The following is an 18171-nucleotide window of genomic DNA, read 5'->3' as shown; positions in this document are numbered from 1 at the left end:
GCATTGCTACGGTTGCTGACCTCAACGAAAACTGGCAACAATTTTTTTAGGAGGACGATAATTACAGTTAACTTCTCTGAGGTTTTTTCATATTTTTAAAAATAAAAAACTTTCAGTAAGATAATTTAACAACTTAATTTTGTAAGACAAATTTCTTATTTAGATCACTCAGAAAAAAAATTATTTTTTATATTAAAATCATTAATTATTATTTTAAATATGGATAGAGTTGATCTTTTTCTCACCGGACAAAGATTCTAGGGAGTGAAGAACTATTATTTAAAAAAAACTCAATTGTATTTATTTAATAAATCTCAAGATTTTTGAGAAAAGTAACAAATAATCTATTACTTTCTAAAATTATAAATACCAATCATGTATGTATATATTTTATAATTTGTATATATTTTATAAGTTACATAATTAGATATGTATTTGTTATTTGTTTTACCTACATGGAGTTTAATTTAATACAAGACAAGTACAAGTCAAAAACTTGTGTGAGATGGTTTCATAAGTCGTATTTTGTGAGACAGAATTTTATTTGGATCATCATGAAAAAATATTACTGATTATTATTTTTTATTGTGAATATCAGTAAAATTGATCCGTCTTACATATAAAAATTCGTAAAATCTTCTCACAAAAAATTTACTATAAGTAGGAACCTGAAAGGATATCCATTGTGAAAAAAATATTAGAATTATTTGTTATCGAGGTTTATGAAACCTCAATGTTCAAGTATAGTTAAATTTGTTTGTTAATATGGAAAACCTGTACGAGAGTTGTGATGTAATCAACCCTCAACGAATCGTCGAAGTAGTTGCTAATATTCGCAAATTAACATTGTTCTTATCAGTAATAGAAGATGAAGAGTGATCGCTCGCTTTATAATATTCATTCTAAAATAAAATTATTACCCCATCCCTTAACATTCAAAACAAAAAAAACATGTGCACCCAACCACCCGGTCAAAAACATTTCTTCGATCAATTAAAATATGAAAATTATCAGCATCAACGGACAAAAGAATCCATTTTAAGACGAAAACTGAATTACTTGGCTAGCAAACCGTAAGACTTTTGAAACAAGTCACACAGGTAGAAAATAATGGAAGACCGATGACTCAAATGCTCTTTTCTGCCTCTGGGTTTAACTTCCCACTCAAAATATGCATGAAGCATGAGCTGACATCCTCCACATCGACTGATTGCAATCTTAAAGTGGTCGCAGTTATATAAAGCACAAACGCTCGCCCAATAAGCATCGAAGCAGGACCAGCAAAGAGCATATCTTGAAACCGATGTGAACTCTAAATCCAGAAATGGCACTTGAAACCAACAAGGCATAAAAATTTGTGCAAAGTCCGGATAATATTGTGATTGGGGGATCCTTTGAAACCCATGTCCATTGGAATCTAATTGACAGGGAATTTTATATTTTCTGTCACTGGTTGCATTCAAACCTATCAGCTCACATAAACTTATGGGTACCATCTACACCATAAATAAAGCACAGAAAGGACCAAAATGAAAAGGGTTGTACCTTAAAATAAGAAGAGATGAGGAAAGAACAATGGAAGACTACCTCAAAGATGATCCCTTGTAATTTCATTTGACGATGATTCCCAGTGGAATTGAGTGCATTTAAATGGCTTCAAATTGATTCACATCCACTGCACTACCTGATGTAGCACAATACTGTGATACCTTTGTAGGGGAACAGTGGCACACAAAGGATGCACTCCACTCCCAACAATTTTTTTACAAAAAGTTGTCGAAACTACATTACACACCGGTCAATCAAACCATCCGTGAATCCAAATGGAAAGATACAGTCGATAAAATAATTCAAATTCCCTGGATTAAAGTTCTATAATTTCCATCTTCTTCTTCGAATGATTGCGGGACATTTTCCTTCATCAAACACAATAGCGCACAAGGTAATCCATCAGGTATGCTTGAATCAATTTGTCTGCATTGCATCTGCATGATACTTCTCCAAATCAGCATCTAGATCATCAGCGGATACCTTCTCACCACGTCCCCCCCTTCCCTGTCCACGTCCCCTTCCAAATCCACGACCTCGTCTACCACCGCCTGACCTTCCAAAACCACCCCTCACTTGTCCACTGTACAATGCAATAATTTCAACCAACATTAGATAAAAGCACACAAGTTGCCTAAACCATTATTTAGGGTAAAAATTAAACACAGATATAATCAACATCAAAAAATAGAAATAACTTGAATTCAGATGGTAAATTACTTAAAATATTTGACCACAATAAAAAAATATGCACATCGTTTAAGAAAAAGGGTCGTTTCCATCCACGTCTGCAGAGATCTGTCCAAACTCATGAAAAACCCTTTCGGAAAACACAATCACAATGGCCATTCCAATGGTTCGTAAAATGTTAATATCCCCCCTACGACCGTTTCTTTAGTGAATTTTCAATGTCAGAGAAAAAGAAAAACGACGAAGTTCCAACAGACGATCCACGAGGTGTCAACAACCAATTCATTGCAGATCAAAGCACAACGCCTTCTTTAAGCAACAAACACCGTCTACAGTGCCACTTTTAGCAGGCAGAGTTGGTGGGATGAGACAACTACATGGAGGTTGAACCACAATGATAACTTCGGATTTTTTCTAGTAGTTTTTCTCTAATACCATCTTGCAGCTGATCAAGCTAGACACGAAGAAACAGGAGAGAGTTCATCTTTACTCTCTTTCGTCATTTCACAAGATATATGATATGTTTTGGAGAAATAGGGCCCTGTAAACATTGATTCACTGAAAGGGTACAAAGAGAGACGCAAAATGCGCAAGGAAGCGAGGGAAAACATAATATTATGTTGCTGGTGAGGCATGAGTGGCTCTCCCGTTCTTGACAGTATGGTAAAAGGGTCAGTCTTGCAAGCTACAAGGGCTGGTGAGGTGCTGGTAAATTTCACAAATTCTAACTTCTGCTTTTTGTAGTAATTGAACAGGCAGCAATGTCCAAAGTATTTAGATCTTAACAAAAACACCATATCCTTGAAACATATTTTAAAATGCTATAGATTTATTGATACACCAGGTAGCTCTTGATAATAAGCACTATAAATTTTTACAAACTAAAGGTTAAATGAGACAGATGAGCACCTTCGAGGAGCAACATTTGAATCACCAAAACCACCAACAGTGGGAAGACCAGCAGCAGGAGTAGAGATGTTAGTACCAACGAGTTCTATTTTCATTGGTTTCCCATCCAGCTGAACATTATTGTATTTCTTGATGGCATTCAATGCATCTTGACGTCGAGAGAAAACTAATTCAGCAGTACCCTAGGGCAAAAACATTTTTCTAAATCATAGGAAGACAAATTTTACCAAAATAATGACAGGGCATGACATGGATGATACCTTTGATCGCCCGCTCTTATCATAGTGTATATTAAAACGTTTAAGGTCGCCAACTTCAGCAAAGAGTTCCTGCAGTCAGCCCAAGATATCTTCCAGGTCAGGATGGGTGAATACAAGCGAAGGCATCAGTGGTAAGCAAGAGGTTGAACTGCAACTTGCTATTAAATTTCAGAAAACAACAGCGAAGCAAGTAAAAAATAAACTAACAAAAAAATTGTCATGATAATTTACTTGCGAAAAGAACAAAAGGCCAAAAAAATTTAGTAGAACATATTACTTAATCTCATTTTACATAATCATCACAGAGCATGTGTGCATACGATACACTAGAACATCATACGTTTATACAAGTGGTTGGGTAATTATATACGTATTTTTTTATTATTATGTGCTTCGAAGACATAAATGTGCATAAAAAGGTAAACTTTATTTGAGCCAACAGTCAATGGATAAACGATAAAATTGAGAGGGGAATTTACCTTAATATCGTCGTTAGATACGCCATAATCAAGATTAGATACGTATAACTTGGTTCCTGTTTCAATACTAGCCACTCGACCACCAACGCCGCCACCGGCGAACATGTCATGACCCCAAGCTGATTCTGGTGCCTATACGCAACACAAATAACCAATCAATCAAACACGGAATAAAAACACGAATTTGTCAAAAGCAAGCACGGATCTAACCTTCGGAGTAGCGTATGGACCAGCACGATTCGCGGAGCGATTCGGTAAGCGGCGGGTGGGTCCAGGACCAGCGGCGCGTCCTCTACCCCGGACGGAAGATTTTTTGTTACTCTTGATCAGATCGTCGAGGGTCATGTCCAGGGCACCACCCGACATCTTCTCAGATTCACTAGTGTTTTTGTATGTATTTTAGATCGAATAATTGTAGGGTTCGGAAAATGTAGACCCTGAACAAGATTACCGCGGAAAGCGTTTATAATATTTTTTTAATTAATTTTATTTATATTGAAATAAAAATTATATTGTCTTACGTGCATGATTATTAGCAAATTATAGGAAATAATAAATGGATGAAAAATACAGTGATAAAAAGACCATAAACCCCTCAGAGCCCCAAAAGGGATAACACGTTGAAAGATTCCATAATCTATAATGATACCCTCCCGTTTTTGCCATACAGTTTTATCCGCTCCATGAACGCAGCAGCTGCAAACTGAAGCTCAGCTCCTCACCCCCAAATTTCCATGGCAAGGACCCTAATTTCCTCTCCTTCCTTCCTGGGGAATTCTTTGCCACCCTTAACCCGCCATCCGCACACCCGACGCATCACTACGAGGGTGAACTTCAGCCTCCATCAGTTCCCGCCGATTCATTCCGTGGATAATTCCATTGATCTCCACGCGATTGTTGCTCGAGCTGAGAGTTTTCTGTACACGATTGCCGATGCTGCGGTAGTCACAGTAGATGGAGGCACAGGGTCGGATTCTGCTGTCGCATCTGCTGCTCAGAAAAACGGTGGCTGGTTCGGATTTATTTCAGAGGCCATGGAAGCTGTCTTGAAGGTTATTCTTGATCTTGAAAGTATTTTTTTCTCTCTGTATTGATTTTGAATTTGGTTGAGAAGGTTTATGTATGGTATGGGTTATTTATTGCGTGTGGTAGAGAATTGTTGTATATGGAACTTACTTTCCTCGTACTTATTTTAATATTAATACCTAGTTTGAATTAATGGGTTGTGTTTGAATCGCATATTCATTGATTTAAAATATGTAATCATCCCGACGAAATGAATCAATGAAACCAGTTAATAAGTGAGAAGATTTTTTTATAACTGGGGATAGTTGCTTGCTAATTGTCCTTACTTTTTCTTTGCAATGTATTTGTGATGAATCGGTTATCGGAGACAGTTTTGTCATGTCTCGTAATAAACTTCACCGGACGATCATTTTTGGAGAAGATTAATTGGTCTGTGGAGGTTCCATGCCTGGCAACTAAATTCTGTGTCGAAATTATAATAACATGGAGCAAGTTTCTTTTGCTTATTGCAGCATTGTAATTTTTATGTAAATGAATTCATTGCATTGAGATTTGAAACGTGCTTTACTTTTATCAGGTGCTTAAGGATGGTCTTACTGCTGTTCATGTGCCATATTCTTATGGATTTGCCATAATATTGCTAACAGTAATCGTTAAAGTTGCCACGTTGCCTTTGACTAAGAAACAGGTGAACTTTTGCTTCTGGTATTATTAACATATGCAGCAACCTGTTATTTCCACTTTTGATGTATATCAATTACAATTTGGGAACTTTCAGTTATAAGGTTTTCTTTTGATGTATGTCAATTGCAATCTGGAAATTTTCTGTATAACAATTGTGCTGTTTTCTCTATAAGGTTGAATCAACACTGGCAATGCAGAATCTTCAGCCGAAAATTAAAGCGATCCAACAAAGATATGCAGGAAATCAAGTAAGTGCCTTCCCTGGTGTTATGACATAGTTGAGTTTTTCTGTTAATGCATGAATATTGATCCACGACAATCTTGAAACTGAAAAAACATAATTAAATATGAGTTGTGCATTTGAGATTTTTGGTAGTAATTGAGCATGAGGAAGAATTGAAAGCAAAGTAGCAGTATGTTAATGTGTTTTGAAACTATGGCGATCCTTCTGTTGTGGATGAAGCATGTTCTTGGAACTTTTCAGAAGTCTGTCTACGTATCAGGTTTATGTATTAAAAGTGAATGTTTCCATTCAAAACTTGCTTGTGGCAAGACGCAATGGCATTGTAGAATTAAGTCAACTGTTCTTCATAATGTGTAACGCTAAAAAGTTCCTACATTCAGTTTTTTTTTAGTTCAAACTACCATACAATGTGCAATAGCTCCATTAGCGCTTGTCATGTCTTGTCGGATAAATATTAAGCATAGACCCCGAGTGTTAACCCAGAGATTATTGATCTTATAAACTCTCCTTCCATCTAAAATTTGAATGGACAGTGATCAACCTCAAGGCTGAGGAATGTATTAATGAATTTTTTTCTTCTTTCTATAAATGTTGAGCATCAACAGTATCAAATAGTGTTGTGTTTCTTCGAGGTCACATTAATTTTGGTTAGTTAACATAATTATTTATATAAAAAGGACTACTTTGGCCGCTTTCGAGCAGAGACACTGGTAAAACCCATGAAATATATAATGTACTGGTACATGATGTTTATTGTCACGCCCCGAAACTCGGGATTGACACCAGCGTTGTTTAACAATCACACAATCGAAACAACAAGCCTTTCGTAGCACAGTATAAACCGAACCAGTTTATATATCATAATTTCCACGAAATAAACATTGTCTTTACAATAACGAAATCCAACGAAATAGTAAATAATGCGGAAGCGTCTTACAATTATTAAATCATAAATTCGAACATAACTACTACTGGTCTCGTGAATCACCATCCCCAGAACTGTTCGGACTCCTCTTCCTCAACCTATTCTTCGGACTTATCTGGGAAGGGTTGTAAGGGGGGTGAGTATTTTGGGAATACTCAGTAAATGGGGGACTTTGAACACAACATAACCAATTTAATAACATTTTCAAAACATATCATAAACGTATATCATGCTTTTCATAAACGTAACGTAAATTTCATAACATAATAACACTGCGATTTTTCACCTTTAACGGTTTACTGACGTCAGTCCCTAAGTTTTAATCCTCTAAGGGGGCGAGGCCATAAAACAGTTCTATCCCACTGTTAAGGGCCATATGTTGGAATTCCACCCATTTTCAGGGAATTCTCACAGTGTCAAACATAAACGTACCAAAAGTTCGTAAAAACGTAGAGACGAAACGACGGTACTCGACCGTATTTTTAAACCACAAAACCGAAATTTTCACGTATGCATAGCTCGAAATTTATAAATTTTAAAACAGCTCACTTACAGTGTTTGAATGCTAGAAAACTGAAGATGCTTGGCTTCGGGATTTAGGTTGCTTCTTGTGCTGGCTCGGACAGCGCTTCGGCTCGACTTTTAGGCTAACCTCGGGACAATATTTGGGCAGAGTTTCGCTAGGGAGAGTTGCTGAAATTCTCGAAAATTTGCAGCAAGGACTTTCGAAAATTAGGTGTAGGGAATGACTAGGGTTGATGTACTATTTATAGGGGAGGAGGGTGGAGCTAAATTTGGCACTAAAAATCATACCAAAAATCATATCAAATCCCCTAATATTGGCTCCAAATTTCCTTGTCATTCTCGAAAAATATGATAGCTAATTTATGGGATTTGTTTCCAATTTCCTTATAGTTTATTCTTGTATGTGATAATTTCGAAAATTGATAGGTCCATGCCTTGATTCCTCTAGTCTTGGATGGTCTCTACCCAATATAGTATATCCCTTTGCATATTTTCGAGAATATGCTAGCCTTATTGTAGGTATTTTTGACTTGGTAATCAAGATTTCTAACAATTAATTTCCCCATAATCATATCCTATTTATTAATAAAGTCTTATGCTAAACAAATTTCCTTACAATTATTTAATTACAAGATGGAAAAATCCGGTTCTTACATTTATGCTCTCTCCAATGATGAGGGAAAGTTTTCATGACCTTTATAGGTTGAATTGAGGTGTGATGAGGTTAGAGCATACAGGGATTGCAACTGGTCTTGCTTTGAATTCGGTTGTCCACATCTGAGGCAGTCTCTGAGCCAAAAAAATTTAGTCCCTATATCATTTTGCTATTACTATGTTGTCTGTGGGACTTGATCCTGTATGCCACTCTTTCAGGAAAGAATACAGCTTGAAACCTCCCGTTTATACAAACAGGCAGGAGTCAATCCTCTGGCAGGTACTGTTTGAACTTCCAATTTGCATTTCCTTGACTTCAGTTAGCTGTATAGTGTAGTGTCTTTTTTAATCCCTCAACACTGGAAGGGGGAAAAAAAGAAAGGGCAACTATGTATTTCATAAGAAATAAAATTCTTATTTTTGCCTTGATTTAGAAGTTTACGACAAAAGAGATGGCAAATGATGGCATGATCATCAAAATTCTGTTTTTCATATTCACATTTCAACCTCGAGAATGTAGCTTGCACATTAACTAATCGCTTCTCCATATATCATCAATAGAGGATGAATTTTGAGGCCGCAAAATCGATGATATGATGATCGTCATATTTTGACCTAGAGCATTTCAGAATAATTAACAAGCTGATAATTTCAATATTTATACCCTTTTTGAGCATGAGAAGGCCACCTCAATTAGCAGATAACCAGTATGACATCAGGCTAGCCATGATAAGAAATCAGCATCAACAAGTGACAGGATACAACTAAGAACTTAGTGGCATCTATGCATTAGCATTTGGCCGACAAGATACACTGTATTTCTCCTGAACGTTAATGAATTTGATCTGAAAAACTTGCTCCTTCCTGTAGTACATTCATGTATTTCATTGTGGAAGAACCCAAACGCAATGAACGTAACTTGCATATTCTTAAACTCTTGCATTGAATAATAGGATGTTTACCAACCTTGGCTACAATTCCGGTCTGGATAGGTTTATATCAAGCTCTTTCAAATGTAGCAAATGAGGTACGTGACAAGATAGTTGAGTCTATTTGTTTACCAACAGTTTCCTGATTGTTCGTAATTTTATTATGACAACATTTTGGTTTTGAAATCTTAAATAGGGACTGCTGACTGAAGGATTTTTTTGGATTCCTTCTTTGGGAGGCCCAACAACAATTGCTGCTCGGCAAAGTGGATCGGGAATTTCCTGGCTATTGCCATTTGTGGTAATGGAAAATGAATTGTCTCCATTTCATCAGATAACTTAGGACTTTCTGGATTCTTTGATCTGTAATTTATCTCTCACAGAGTCTTTCATCCTGTATTTTATCATGTTTATTTCTTTTTAGCTGGAATGAGTTTATGGCCTTGTTGATTCTTGTCGTGTAATAAAATGCCATCTCACGTTGTTTATCTTTCAGGACGGACAACCACCCCTTGGTTGGTATGACACTGCTGCATATCTTGTTTTACCTGTTCTGCTCGTTTTATCGCAGTATGTTTCAATGGAAATAATGAAGCCTCCCCAAGTAAGTTGTAATTTTATTTGATTCTTCACATTTTTGCAATGTTTTATTATGCCATGTTTCCTGATAGCTTAGTTCTAATTTCGTAGACAGATGATCCATCGCAGAAGAACACGCTTCTTGTATTGAAGTTTCTCCCTCTCATGATTGGCTACTTTTCGTTGTCTGTGCCATCAGGGTTATCAATATACTGGTAATTCATTCATTATTTCTGTGCTGCTCTTTCCTTAAGAAGTTTGTCTGGCGTGATTTTATTTGAGTGTGTGTGCATTTGATGTGCCTAACTTTGATGCTATGATATATGATTTCTAGATTTGTCCTTGAATTTTTAAATGTACACCTGTTGTTGATAGGCACGGTTATTTTGGTTAGAAAATTAATAACTGCATAAAGACTAAGAGTAATGAATTTGTAGTACTCTTAACTCTATTAATCTTGAGCTCTTACAAGTTGTTCTCTTAATTATTTGATCCACTAAAATGAAGTATCACTGACTAGCACCTATTTTCACTCTTGTGTTCGGTGATACAAATTTTGTTTGGTAAAATTTTACAATGTATTGCTTTGAGAAATGGACACGAGAATCCATGTCATTGAAAGAATCAAAGCCAAAAACTGGATTTATTGTGTTTTGATCCTTTTTAACCAAGAACCTTCATGTTCTTACTTGCATGAGAAATAATAAATTCAAGCTACTTGTCGGAATTTATGCATGAAACAAGTACATATCAATATTTTAACTGGTGTTTGCACGAGCCTTTTCATTTAAAACATTGACATATGCTTGTGTTAATTAGAATCTATCACCTTGTTTTTAGGTTCACAAATAACGTGCTTAGCACTGCACAGCAAGTATGGTTGCGCAAAATGGGAGGCGCAAAGCCCCTTGTAAATGAGAATGCTGGTGGGATAATTAGTGCTGGACGTGCAAAACGATCGGGTTCTCAGCCAGAACAGGCTGGTGAAAGGTTGATTCAACGTGCAAAGTCTTTTTTGTTATTTTTGCTTTTTCTGGATTCTCTCACGGACTAAAACTATTTCTGAAACAGATTCAAACAGTTAAAAGATGAAGAGAAGAATAAAAAGATCAGCGCACTGCCTGCAGATAATACTCAGACTTCAGATACAATTGATCCTGAGTCTAAAGACAACTTAGATAGTGATTCTGAACCTAAGGTGAAGTTCACCTCACTGTTTCACGCAAAAAAGCACCTTAATTTCTTCTTAATAAAAAGAAAATCGGCACACCAGTTTATTGTTGCCTTATATTTGATGGCAAATTGGTTGATAGGAGGACCCATCTATCTTCGATGAGAGTTTTCTATTCCTTTAGCTATGAATTCGTTTTGAGCTCACAGTGGCTTGTGACTCATTGTTTCCAGCAGGATAAGGAACTTTTTGAAGAGGCATATGCATCTACCGGCAGCAAACAAGTTCCTACTTATTCCGGTCCTAAGAAAAGTAAAAGGTCAAAGCGGAAGCGTGCTGTATGACATTTAAGAAGTAAATTTTTGTAGTCGGTGAACTTGTATATTTGTAAGATTGCAGTTGCATACAGTGGCCATTTTCATACCGGTCATTAGACTAAGTTATAGTTTTAATATCATGAAGACCATTATTTGTTAGGTTGTCTATACTTGGTCCTTGAACTGGTAGTTCATACCCATCAGTATAAATCAAAGTTACTCAGCTTTGAAATCGATTACGGAATGAACTGTTGCCTGAGTTGCTTTTTTCTCCCTGCATTGCTTGTGCGATATCTTCGAGTTACATTTAGTGCTTGTCTGAGATTAATTTCCAAAGCTGGCTGAGTTAAGAGTAAGACCGATCAATTTTTTCTTTTTCTTATTCTTTTTATCTGTCGTTTGTTTTTTCAAAAAGTTGGCTTCGTTCAACAGCTGAAGTGAATCTTCTGAGAATCGGAACCATTGTACACATGCCTTTAAAATAAGATTGACTTAATACAATAAACCTCAACCATGAAGAATTTTTTGTTTAGAACACCATTGGTTCTACATTTCTTTTGGCCCTGGATGGTGAACAATGATTGTGCGACAGGTTTGGTCCAGATGTCATCTCTGTTAGAACACCTCTCTGTTTGTGAATATTCAGATTAATTTGATCGGCACTACCAACTATGTGGTGGAGGCAAAAGGCACCACATGTGCTTACCAAAGTTTTCATATAGTTTTCACCAATAGCTATTGATCTATATGCTGCAGGGTTAATCTTGAAGTTACCTGGAACAGAAATACAGAAGGCAACGACTCATATATTCAAGTTCTTGGAGAGTGTTCGATTTGATCCTAGCTGCTCCGAGCAAAGGGGATAGGTATGGTTGGACACCCACTGCTCTGAGCAAGTCTCTTACAAAATTTGAGTATTCGAAAACATGACGCTTTGTTCTTAAAATTGTTGTTTCTCCCCTCAATGGTTTTCAATGGAACATGACGCTTTGTTTCTCCCCTCAATGATCCAACATCGTGTGTGTATATATATATATATATATATATAATATATTACATCACATGGAAAAAAAATTGTGTCAAGTCATTTGTATGCCATAGATCAACCCTTGCAAGAACGATAAGAACGAGGTTGAAGGAACGGTCCATGAGATTTCATGATACCATCATATCCTTGGCTCATCATTGAATTCGTGATGATCTTGACTGGAATTTTCTGGGGTCATCACTCATCATTATGTCAAGTATAAATGGAACATTTCACATGTTTTCGAAGTGACATTTGCATTATTAAAAAATAATATTTCACTCGTAGAATGTATGAATTGTTACTATATATAATTAGTAATTACAATTTAATTGCTATAAAAATTTGAATAGATTTTTAAAATCCAAATAAACTAAATTGATAACAACTAATATAATCAAAAAAATTAAAAATAATGATATAAAAATTTTAAAAATTTTTCTTAGATACAACATTTGTTGTTGAAGTTTTTTGTGTTGATATCATTATCACATATCGAAATTTTTAGACTCTTGGGACTCGTAACTCTACTACGATATACAACTGATTATGACTAAAAATGGGTTTCTTCAAAATAAGTCATACACGAGATAAAGATTGACTTTGACTTTTGTTTATTGTCATTATAGATGAAACAATCAAATGAAATTGTATTCGTTGTAATTAGAAAAAAAAATCTTGGATCAAAATGAGTTAATGACATCTTTAGAATAAGCACATTATGACCCGCAATATTTCCAGTAAAAATATTTCCTTCCAAACATATTTTCCGAGCCTCGTCACAATAGATATAATGTATTGCCTAACCCAAGATAATGATCTATGTTCCTCAGCAAATAATCAGAATTCTAATTTCCAAATTTAACTTGTGGTTCAATACTTCGGAACATTTTATTCCATTTAAGATTTCAGATAGGCACTTTTGTGAGAATTTTAGAATGCCAGGAGCTCGATCTTCAAAACCCCAAGAATAACAACTCCTCTACTGCCCCAAGACTGGACGGTGCTACCAGTTCACCATATGAGACTGGACGTGGATGGGGCATATAATGAGAATTCAAACCGCTTTGCCATATGGGGGATGATTTGTTACCATGATGGTCAACGCTGTTGGCTTTCAGGGAATAAGATAGAAACACCCCACTGTTGTCTAAGGAGAATTCTCCGCCAACGATGTTGAGATTAGCATCATGCAGAAACATAACATCTAAATTAACCAAATTACATCAAATTCTTTATTGGCATGGCAAGTATTCTGGAGCTACAAAGATAGTTATTAAATCGCAATGCAACCATATAGATCTTAGTTATGTTGGCACCTTTGCAACAGATTTCTGACGGTTAATGGATAATCAAAATACACAATCACTAAAAATACTCGACGAACGACGAATGTCCATTGCACATTCCTTGCTTTTTTTTCTATTTCCTCCCACACTTTCTTTGTATTGATGCAAGGGAATTTCCCTTATTGATTTGTGAATGTTGTAATTTTGGATCTTACACATAAATAATAATATTATAAGTTTTACACTAAAAAACAATTATGAGAGTTGAATTGATAACATTATTCTACAAAATATACTCAAACCAATTTTTGAAGGATTACAAAGTACAAATAGCTTTCTATTCTCTTCCACATCTTTCCAAAGATTTATTTAGTTACAATAATCTCTTCCCCAAATGCCACCTTCCTCTTTTCTTCGTGAATCCTAATTTTTCCATTTTAATCGATGTTTCATTTCCCACTCTACCTAAGTAGATAATAGCGCGTGTATTAATTTCCCATTCACTATAATTAAAGTTGTAATGTATTCTTAAAAATACTTTACTAATTAAGTTAAATAATTTGTGAGTAAAAATATGTGACTTATTATTCGAATTTGTAATTGATTAAATTAAATAAAAATACAAAAAGGACTGCGGCAGCAGAAGATAGAGTCATATGATCAGTAAGACAAGACCATTGATTGTACAAAAGATACAAACATGCCATTAATATTTATTTATTTTGTATGATACCAAATGTAATAGGAAATTAAAGACTTTTTGTATGCTTGTTTCCATAGATTAATGCAAGAATGAGCCAAGAGCAAGCCCATGTGAAATATCCGGTGAAGATGTGACTCCTCCAACCATTCTATACACACACCCTCTACTTTGCCCGTCTAGCTTTCAGAAAAATCACCCAGCTTCGATTATTTTTCCGGAGTTTTTTTTTTCAAAAAAAAATCCCTTTCCTGTTTTCCAAATGAATATTTTCATCACTCGTTTCTTCTTGCTTTGAGGCTGCTAGTTGCCTAGTTCCCGAGTTTATCATATATGGACTAGAATGCTGAAAAGGTGAGATTTTTTTTCTCCACACGTAGAATCTCACAGGCCATGGCGTGTATCTGAGGCAATATTTAAATTTATACCTTATGTAAAGTTCTCGAAAGTATGCTTTACATTCTGGAATCGTACTTGCATTTAGGGGAGTGGAAAGGTGTCGTCAGGTCGGTCTATGCTTTTGAACCTAAACTGTGAACAATCATAAGATTTCAAGAAAAGTGGCTGCCCGGCCCTTTTTTTATTCTTATTATTGTTCTTGCAAAGAGTATTACCACTAGTGGTGTATTTTATTAATTTCAGAAGGAAATATCTTTAAGGAAAACCTAGTCGGGGTTTGAACTTTTGGGCTTTAGTTCAAATCTGTACAAAAATATGAGAAAATGAGACATTTATAGAACTGGGTTTTTGTAAAGATGGGATCTTTTAGTGGTTTAGGCATTGGTTTGAGTTTTGTGTTTGGTTTCATACTCGTCGGGCTGGTGGCAGAGCTCTACTATTTGCTGTGCTGGAAAAAGAGAGTGGCCAATATTAGTAACAGAGGAATCGAGGATTTTTCATCTCTCTTCTGCTGGAAGGGGTTCAATTCATTTAACAGCAGTATAGAACTAACAAATTCAGTGAGAAACCAACAAGAGCAAGAGCAAGATTTGGAATTGGGGTCAAATAAAGATTTGGGCTTGAAAAACTATGGTGAAGAGGGTGTGGAGAATGAGTTAATGAGGCTGCACAATCTCTGTGGCCCCCCAAGATTTCTCTTCACTATTAAGGAGGAAAATAAGGAGGATTTGGAGTCAGAAGATGGGAAATCGAAAGGCGAAAAGAGTAGCAGAAAAGGGTCAAGAACAAGAAGTTTGAGTGACCTTGTTTTTATAGATGGCACCCCTTTTCTCACCCCTTTATCTTCACCAACTGTCAAGAATCCAGAATCCTTGGATTCTTACAGTAATCATGGGTTCAATCCTCTTTTCGAATCCTTCACAGAAGCAGAATTGAACAGATTGACGTCTTCTCCTCCTCCAAAGTTCAAGTTCTTGAAAGATGCTGAGGATAAATTCATAAAGAGGTTGTTAATGGAGGAAGCCGGGAAAAATGAGACTAAATAATGGAGCTTCTGTTCAAGATTTTGTCATTAAAGATACGGAGTTCAAGAGTCACAGGTACTTCAGTTGCATTGATTTCCTATCCAGAATCTTGAAGAATGAATCTTGTCTGCGGCACAGATCCCTTGTCAAATGAAAATTAAGTGGTTTAGGCTAATTCTTTTTTAGCATTTATTTTTGATTCTGTTATGTTTATCAGTTCATGACATTACAGAGATTATGTTCGTGGCTTTGTTGAGCCTTCCACTAACTGAGAAATGAGAATAGGGGATGGGAAAAAATTCAAACCGAACTTATTTGTCCAATGAGTGGAGTAAATTGATTCAATTACCGGTCGAGCAAGTGGTGTTTTTAAATAAAATAATCAAACTGTTTTAGGAACAAAAATTTTATTTTTTGAAATTTATAAAATGTGATAAATGTTTACATTTAATCTAGAACAAAAACTTGTGTGAGACGGTCTCACGGGTCGTATTTTGTGAGACGGATCTCTTATTTGGGTCATCCATGAAAAAGTATTATTTTTTATGCTAAGAGTATTACTTTTTATTATCTCACAGATAAAAATTCGTGAGACCATCTCACAAGAGACCTACTCCCTGCCTAGAGCTTGATCAAAATAATAAGATGCAACTTATTCTAGAATTTAAAATAATGCATAATATATCCCCGAACTTATTAAATATTTGTTAGTATTTGGTAAGTTTTCTCTTTTTTTGTTTTTGTTTTGAAACATAGCGTATAAGACATAAAAATAAGTTATTACAATGTTATAAATAACTTTAGAAAGAAAATATTATATATAAAGTTATTCAAAATAACTTTAATATAACACTCTAAATTAATATTTCCAAATCTATTATCGTTATTATGTTTTTCTCCCCCCATTTAATTTACTTTTTCCTTTCGGCTTTTTGATGTACAATTTAATAATATCTATTCAATTTTTTTAGGAGTTTAGTTTTAAACTAAGATCTTAGAGTTTACGATAAACTAAAACATTCTATAAATTCTGAAAACTTATAAGATGTTTAAGATAAATTTCATAATTTCTAAAAGTATTACTTTCATAAGAGATTTACTCTTACTCGAGCTATCAATCGAAACATGACATTTGAGTTGTTTTATAATTTAAAATATTTGAATTATACTTTTATCATTAGCTATAATTTTTAGTAAAACATCAAAATGTATAATCTCATAAATATGTTATGAATGCAATACCAGTGTATGTATATATAAAAAATTAAGAAAAATTAATACAAATATAAACATATACTACTATACAACATGTAAATTGGTCCTCCTTGCATGATTACCAGTGAATTGATGAAAACGAGATTGTAGAAAAATACATAAATTTATGTTTAGAAAAAACTAAAGTAAGACATAAATAATTTCTTATTTTTCAAAAAAACAAAACAAAAAACAAAAAAAAAAAAGTATAGAAAGGAGCGATTTCATATTTTTAGAGAATTTCACATTTAAACTCTCAAACCATATAATTTAATAGAATCCCACCAGAAGAAAAAAGAAGCATAGAAAAGAGCGATTTGATATTACTTTTCACATCCAATCAAAGAAATATTATGCGTTTTAATTTTTAGAAGTGCTTTTTGAATAAGTGGATCATAACTTTTTCCAACCTTTGCTAAAGTTGTAATATTGAAGTTTCTTAAACCTTTTTTTTAAATTATTATTATTAATTTTTCCTTTTCATTTTTAACACGACACTGTTAACGTAAGACAAACTTTTATAAACATATTCGTGTATAAAATATTATCTTCCAGCTCAAAAATAAATAAATAAATAAACAATCAATGAACAGATCCACTGCGAGATTTGAATTTAAGTGCCAAAATTCTCAATCAATCAACAAAAATGTCAACATCGATTTCAAAATTTGATTTGGAGGATTGGTCGAATTATTACAAAACTTTAAAAGACAGTTTTAATGGTGGTCAGGGCCCAGTACCCTTAAATCGCGTTGATACTTCGGACAACCTATTTCGAACACTTTTTATTATTATTATTATTATTATTAAACAGGACCACCTGTATAAATATTAGTATATATTGATAGAATCCTCGTCTTTTTTAAAAAAAAAAACAAAACAAAATAATAAATATTGTTAAAATTATATTAGTTATAAAATTTGAAAGTTGGAAGATTTCATTTCACATTTGTTAATTAAATATAAAGTTGTAGATTTTGACTCGGCCAATATCATGTACACCAAAGTTATGTTATTCGCATTCTACTGAATGAATATTGAACGTAATTTATCTATAATATAATATATACATAATAAAAAATTATTACAAAAAAAATGTGCAATTTGTACTTAAATTTATTTTTTTAAAAAACAAAATTCGAACTGCGGACCAAGCCGGCCCGCCGCAAATTGGCCCCATCTATGCCCACGACCCGCTCGGGCTCGAGTTAGGATTTTCCAACACAACCTACTAAATTTGGTTTATGGGTTAGTTGAACTCAATGGATCAACTCGATTTGATAGTTCTACATGAAAGTTATCCCAAAAGAAAAAAGAAATTTAGTTTAGTTTGAGATTCTCCCGTTTCCCAAATGAGATATTTTTACAGGATAACAAAGATGAATCTTTTTTCATATGCACAGTAATCGTAAATATATTATCAATTACAGTTTTTTATAAACAGAGCTTGGATTTTTCATTTCTTAAAACCTGAAAATAATTCCCTTTTGGTTTCAAGAAAATTAATAATTTCCTTTTGATTTTTGGGGACGATTTC

At 34.5% G+C, this 18171-nt stretch overlaps 3 protein-coding genes across 6 annotated transcripts; 2 read left to right on the top strand and 1 right to left on the bottom strand.

Moving 5' to 3' along the window:
• Window positions 1-1725: 1725 nt before the first annotated feature.
• LOC142553461 (THO complex subunit 4A-like) lies at window positions 1726-4335 on the bottom strand. Its single transcript, XM_075663730.1, has 5 exons — window positions 4097-4335; window positions 3887-4018; window positions 3408-3476; window positions 3148-3329; window positions 1726-2131 (listed from the first exon to the last, which is right to left on the bottom strand). The coding sequence occupies exons 1-5, from the start codon at window positions 4250-4252 to the stop codon at window positions 1966-1968; spliced, it is 705 nt and encodes a 234-aa protein (XP_075519845.1). The 5' UTR covers window positions 4253-4335; the 3' UTR covers window positions 1726-1965.
• Window positions 4336-4522: 187 nt separating this feature from the next.
• On the top strand, window positions 4523-11918 carry LOC142553462 (inner membrane protein PPF-1, chloroplastic-like). Of its 4 annotated transcripts, none has more exons than XM_075663732.1 (12): window positions 4523-4938; window positions 5490-5600; window positions 5770-5844; window positions 8164-8224; window positions 8898-8971; window positions 9070-9174; window positions 9370-9477; window positions 9564-9667; window positions 10293-10442; window positions 10524-10650; window positions 10857-10977; window positions 11697-11918. In XM_075663732.1, exons 1-11 carry the CDS (start codon window positions 4621-4623, stop codon window positions 10965-10967), a joined length of 1344 nt encoding a protein of 447 aa, XP_075519847.1. In that variant the 5' UTR covers window positions 4523-4620; the 3' UTR covers window positions 10968-10977; window positions 11697-11918. The 4 variants fall into 4 exon arrangements, with proteins under 4 accessions (XP_075519847.1, XP_075519846.1, XP_075519849.1 ...); XM_075663734.1 differs by having other exon boundaries at window positions 4524-4938; window positions 10860-10977; window positions 11697-11916; XM_075663731.1 differs by lacking the exon at window positions 11697-11918 and having other exon boundaries at window positions 10857-11211.
• Window positions 11919-14025: 2107 nt separating this feature from the next.
• Window positions 14026-15631, top strand: LOC142553460 (uncharacterized). Its single transcript, XM_075663729.1, has one exon. The coding sequence runs from the start codon at window positions 14712-14714 to the stop codon at window positions 15399-15401; it is 690 nt and encodes a 229-aa protein (XP_075519844.1). The 5' UTR covers window positions 14026-14711; the 3' UTR covers window positions 15402-15631.
• The last annotated feature ends 2540 nt before the right edge of the window (window positions 15632-18171 follow it).

Source organism: Primulina tabacum, chromosome 8 (genome assembly GCF_025594145.1).
Source record: "Primulina tabacum isolate GXHZ01 chromosome 8, ASM2559414v2, whole genome shotgun sequence".
Classification (NCBI taxonomy): domain Eukaryota; kingdom Viridiplantae; phylum Streptophyta; class Magnoliopsida; order Lamiales; family Gesneriaceae; genus Primulina; species Primulina tabacum.
This window is presented reverse-complemented; position numbering and strand designations above follow the sequence as displayed.

What these genes read in the sequence shown, in the direction of transcription:
- LOC142553462 (XM_075663732.1), top strand. Translation starts at nt 4,621, where the DNA reads ATGGCAAGGACCCTAATTTCCTCTCCTTCCTTCCTGGGGAATTCTTTG. An exon ending in CCATGGAAGCTGTCTTGAAG is followed by an intron (nt 4,939 to 5,489) that starts GTTATTCTTGAT and finishes TACTTTTATCAG; the next exon opens with GTGCTTAAGGATGGTCTTAC. An exon ending in AAAGATATGCAGGAAATCAA is followed by an intron (nt 5,845 to 8,163) that starts GTAAGTGCCTTC and finishes CCACTCTTTCAG; the next exon opens with GAAAGAATACAGCTTGAAAC.
- LOC142553460 (XM_075663729.1), top strand. Translation starts at nt 14,712, where the DNA reads ATGGGATCTTTTAGTGGTTTAGGCATTGGTTTGAGTTTTGTGTTTGGT.
- LOC142553461 (XM_075663730.1), bottom strand. Translation starts at nt 4,252, where the DNA reads ATGTCGGGTGGTGCCCTGGACATGACCCTCGACGATCTGATCAAGAGT. An exon ending in TATCTAACGACGATATTAAG is followed by an intron (nt 3,477 to 3,886) that starts GTAAATTCCCCT and finishes GGCTGACTGCAG; the next exon opens with GAACTCTTTGCTGAAGTTGG. An exon ending in TCAAATGTTGCTCCTCGAAG is followed by an intron (nt 2,132 to 3,147) that starts GTGCTCATCTGT and finishes TGCATTGTACAG; the next exon opens with TGGACAAGTGAGGGGTGGTT.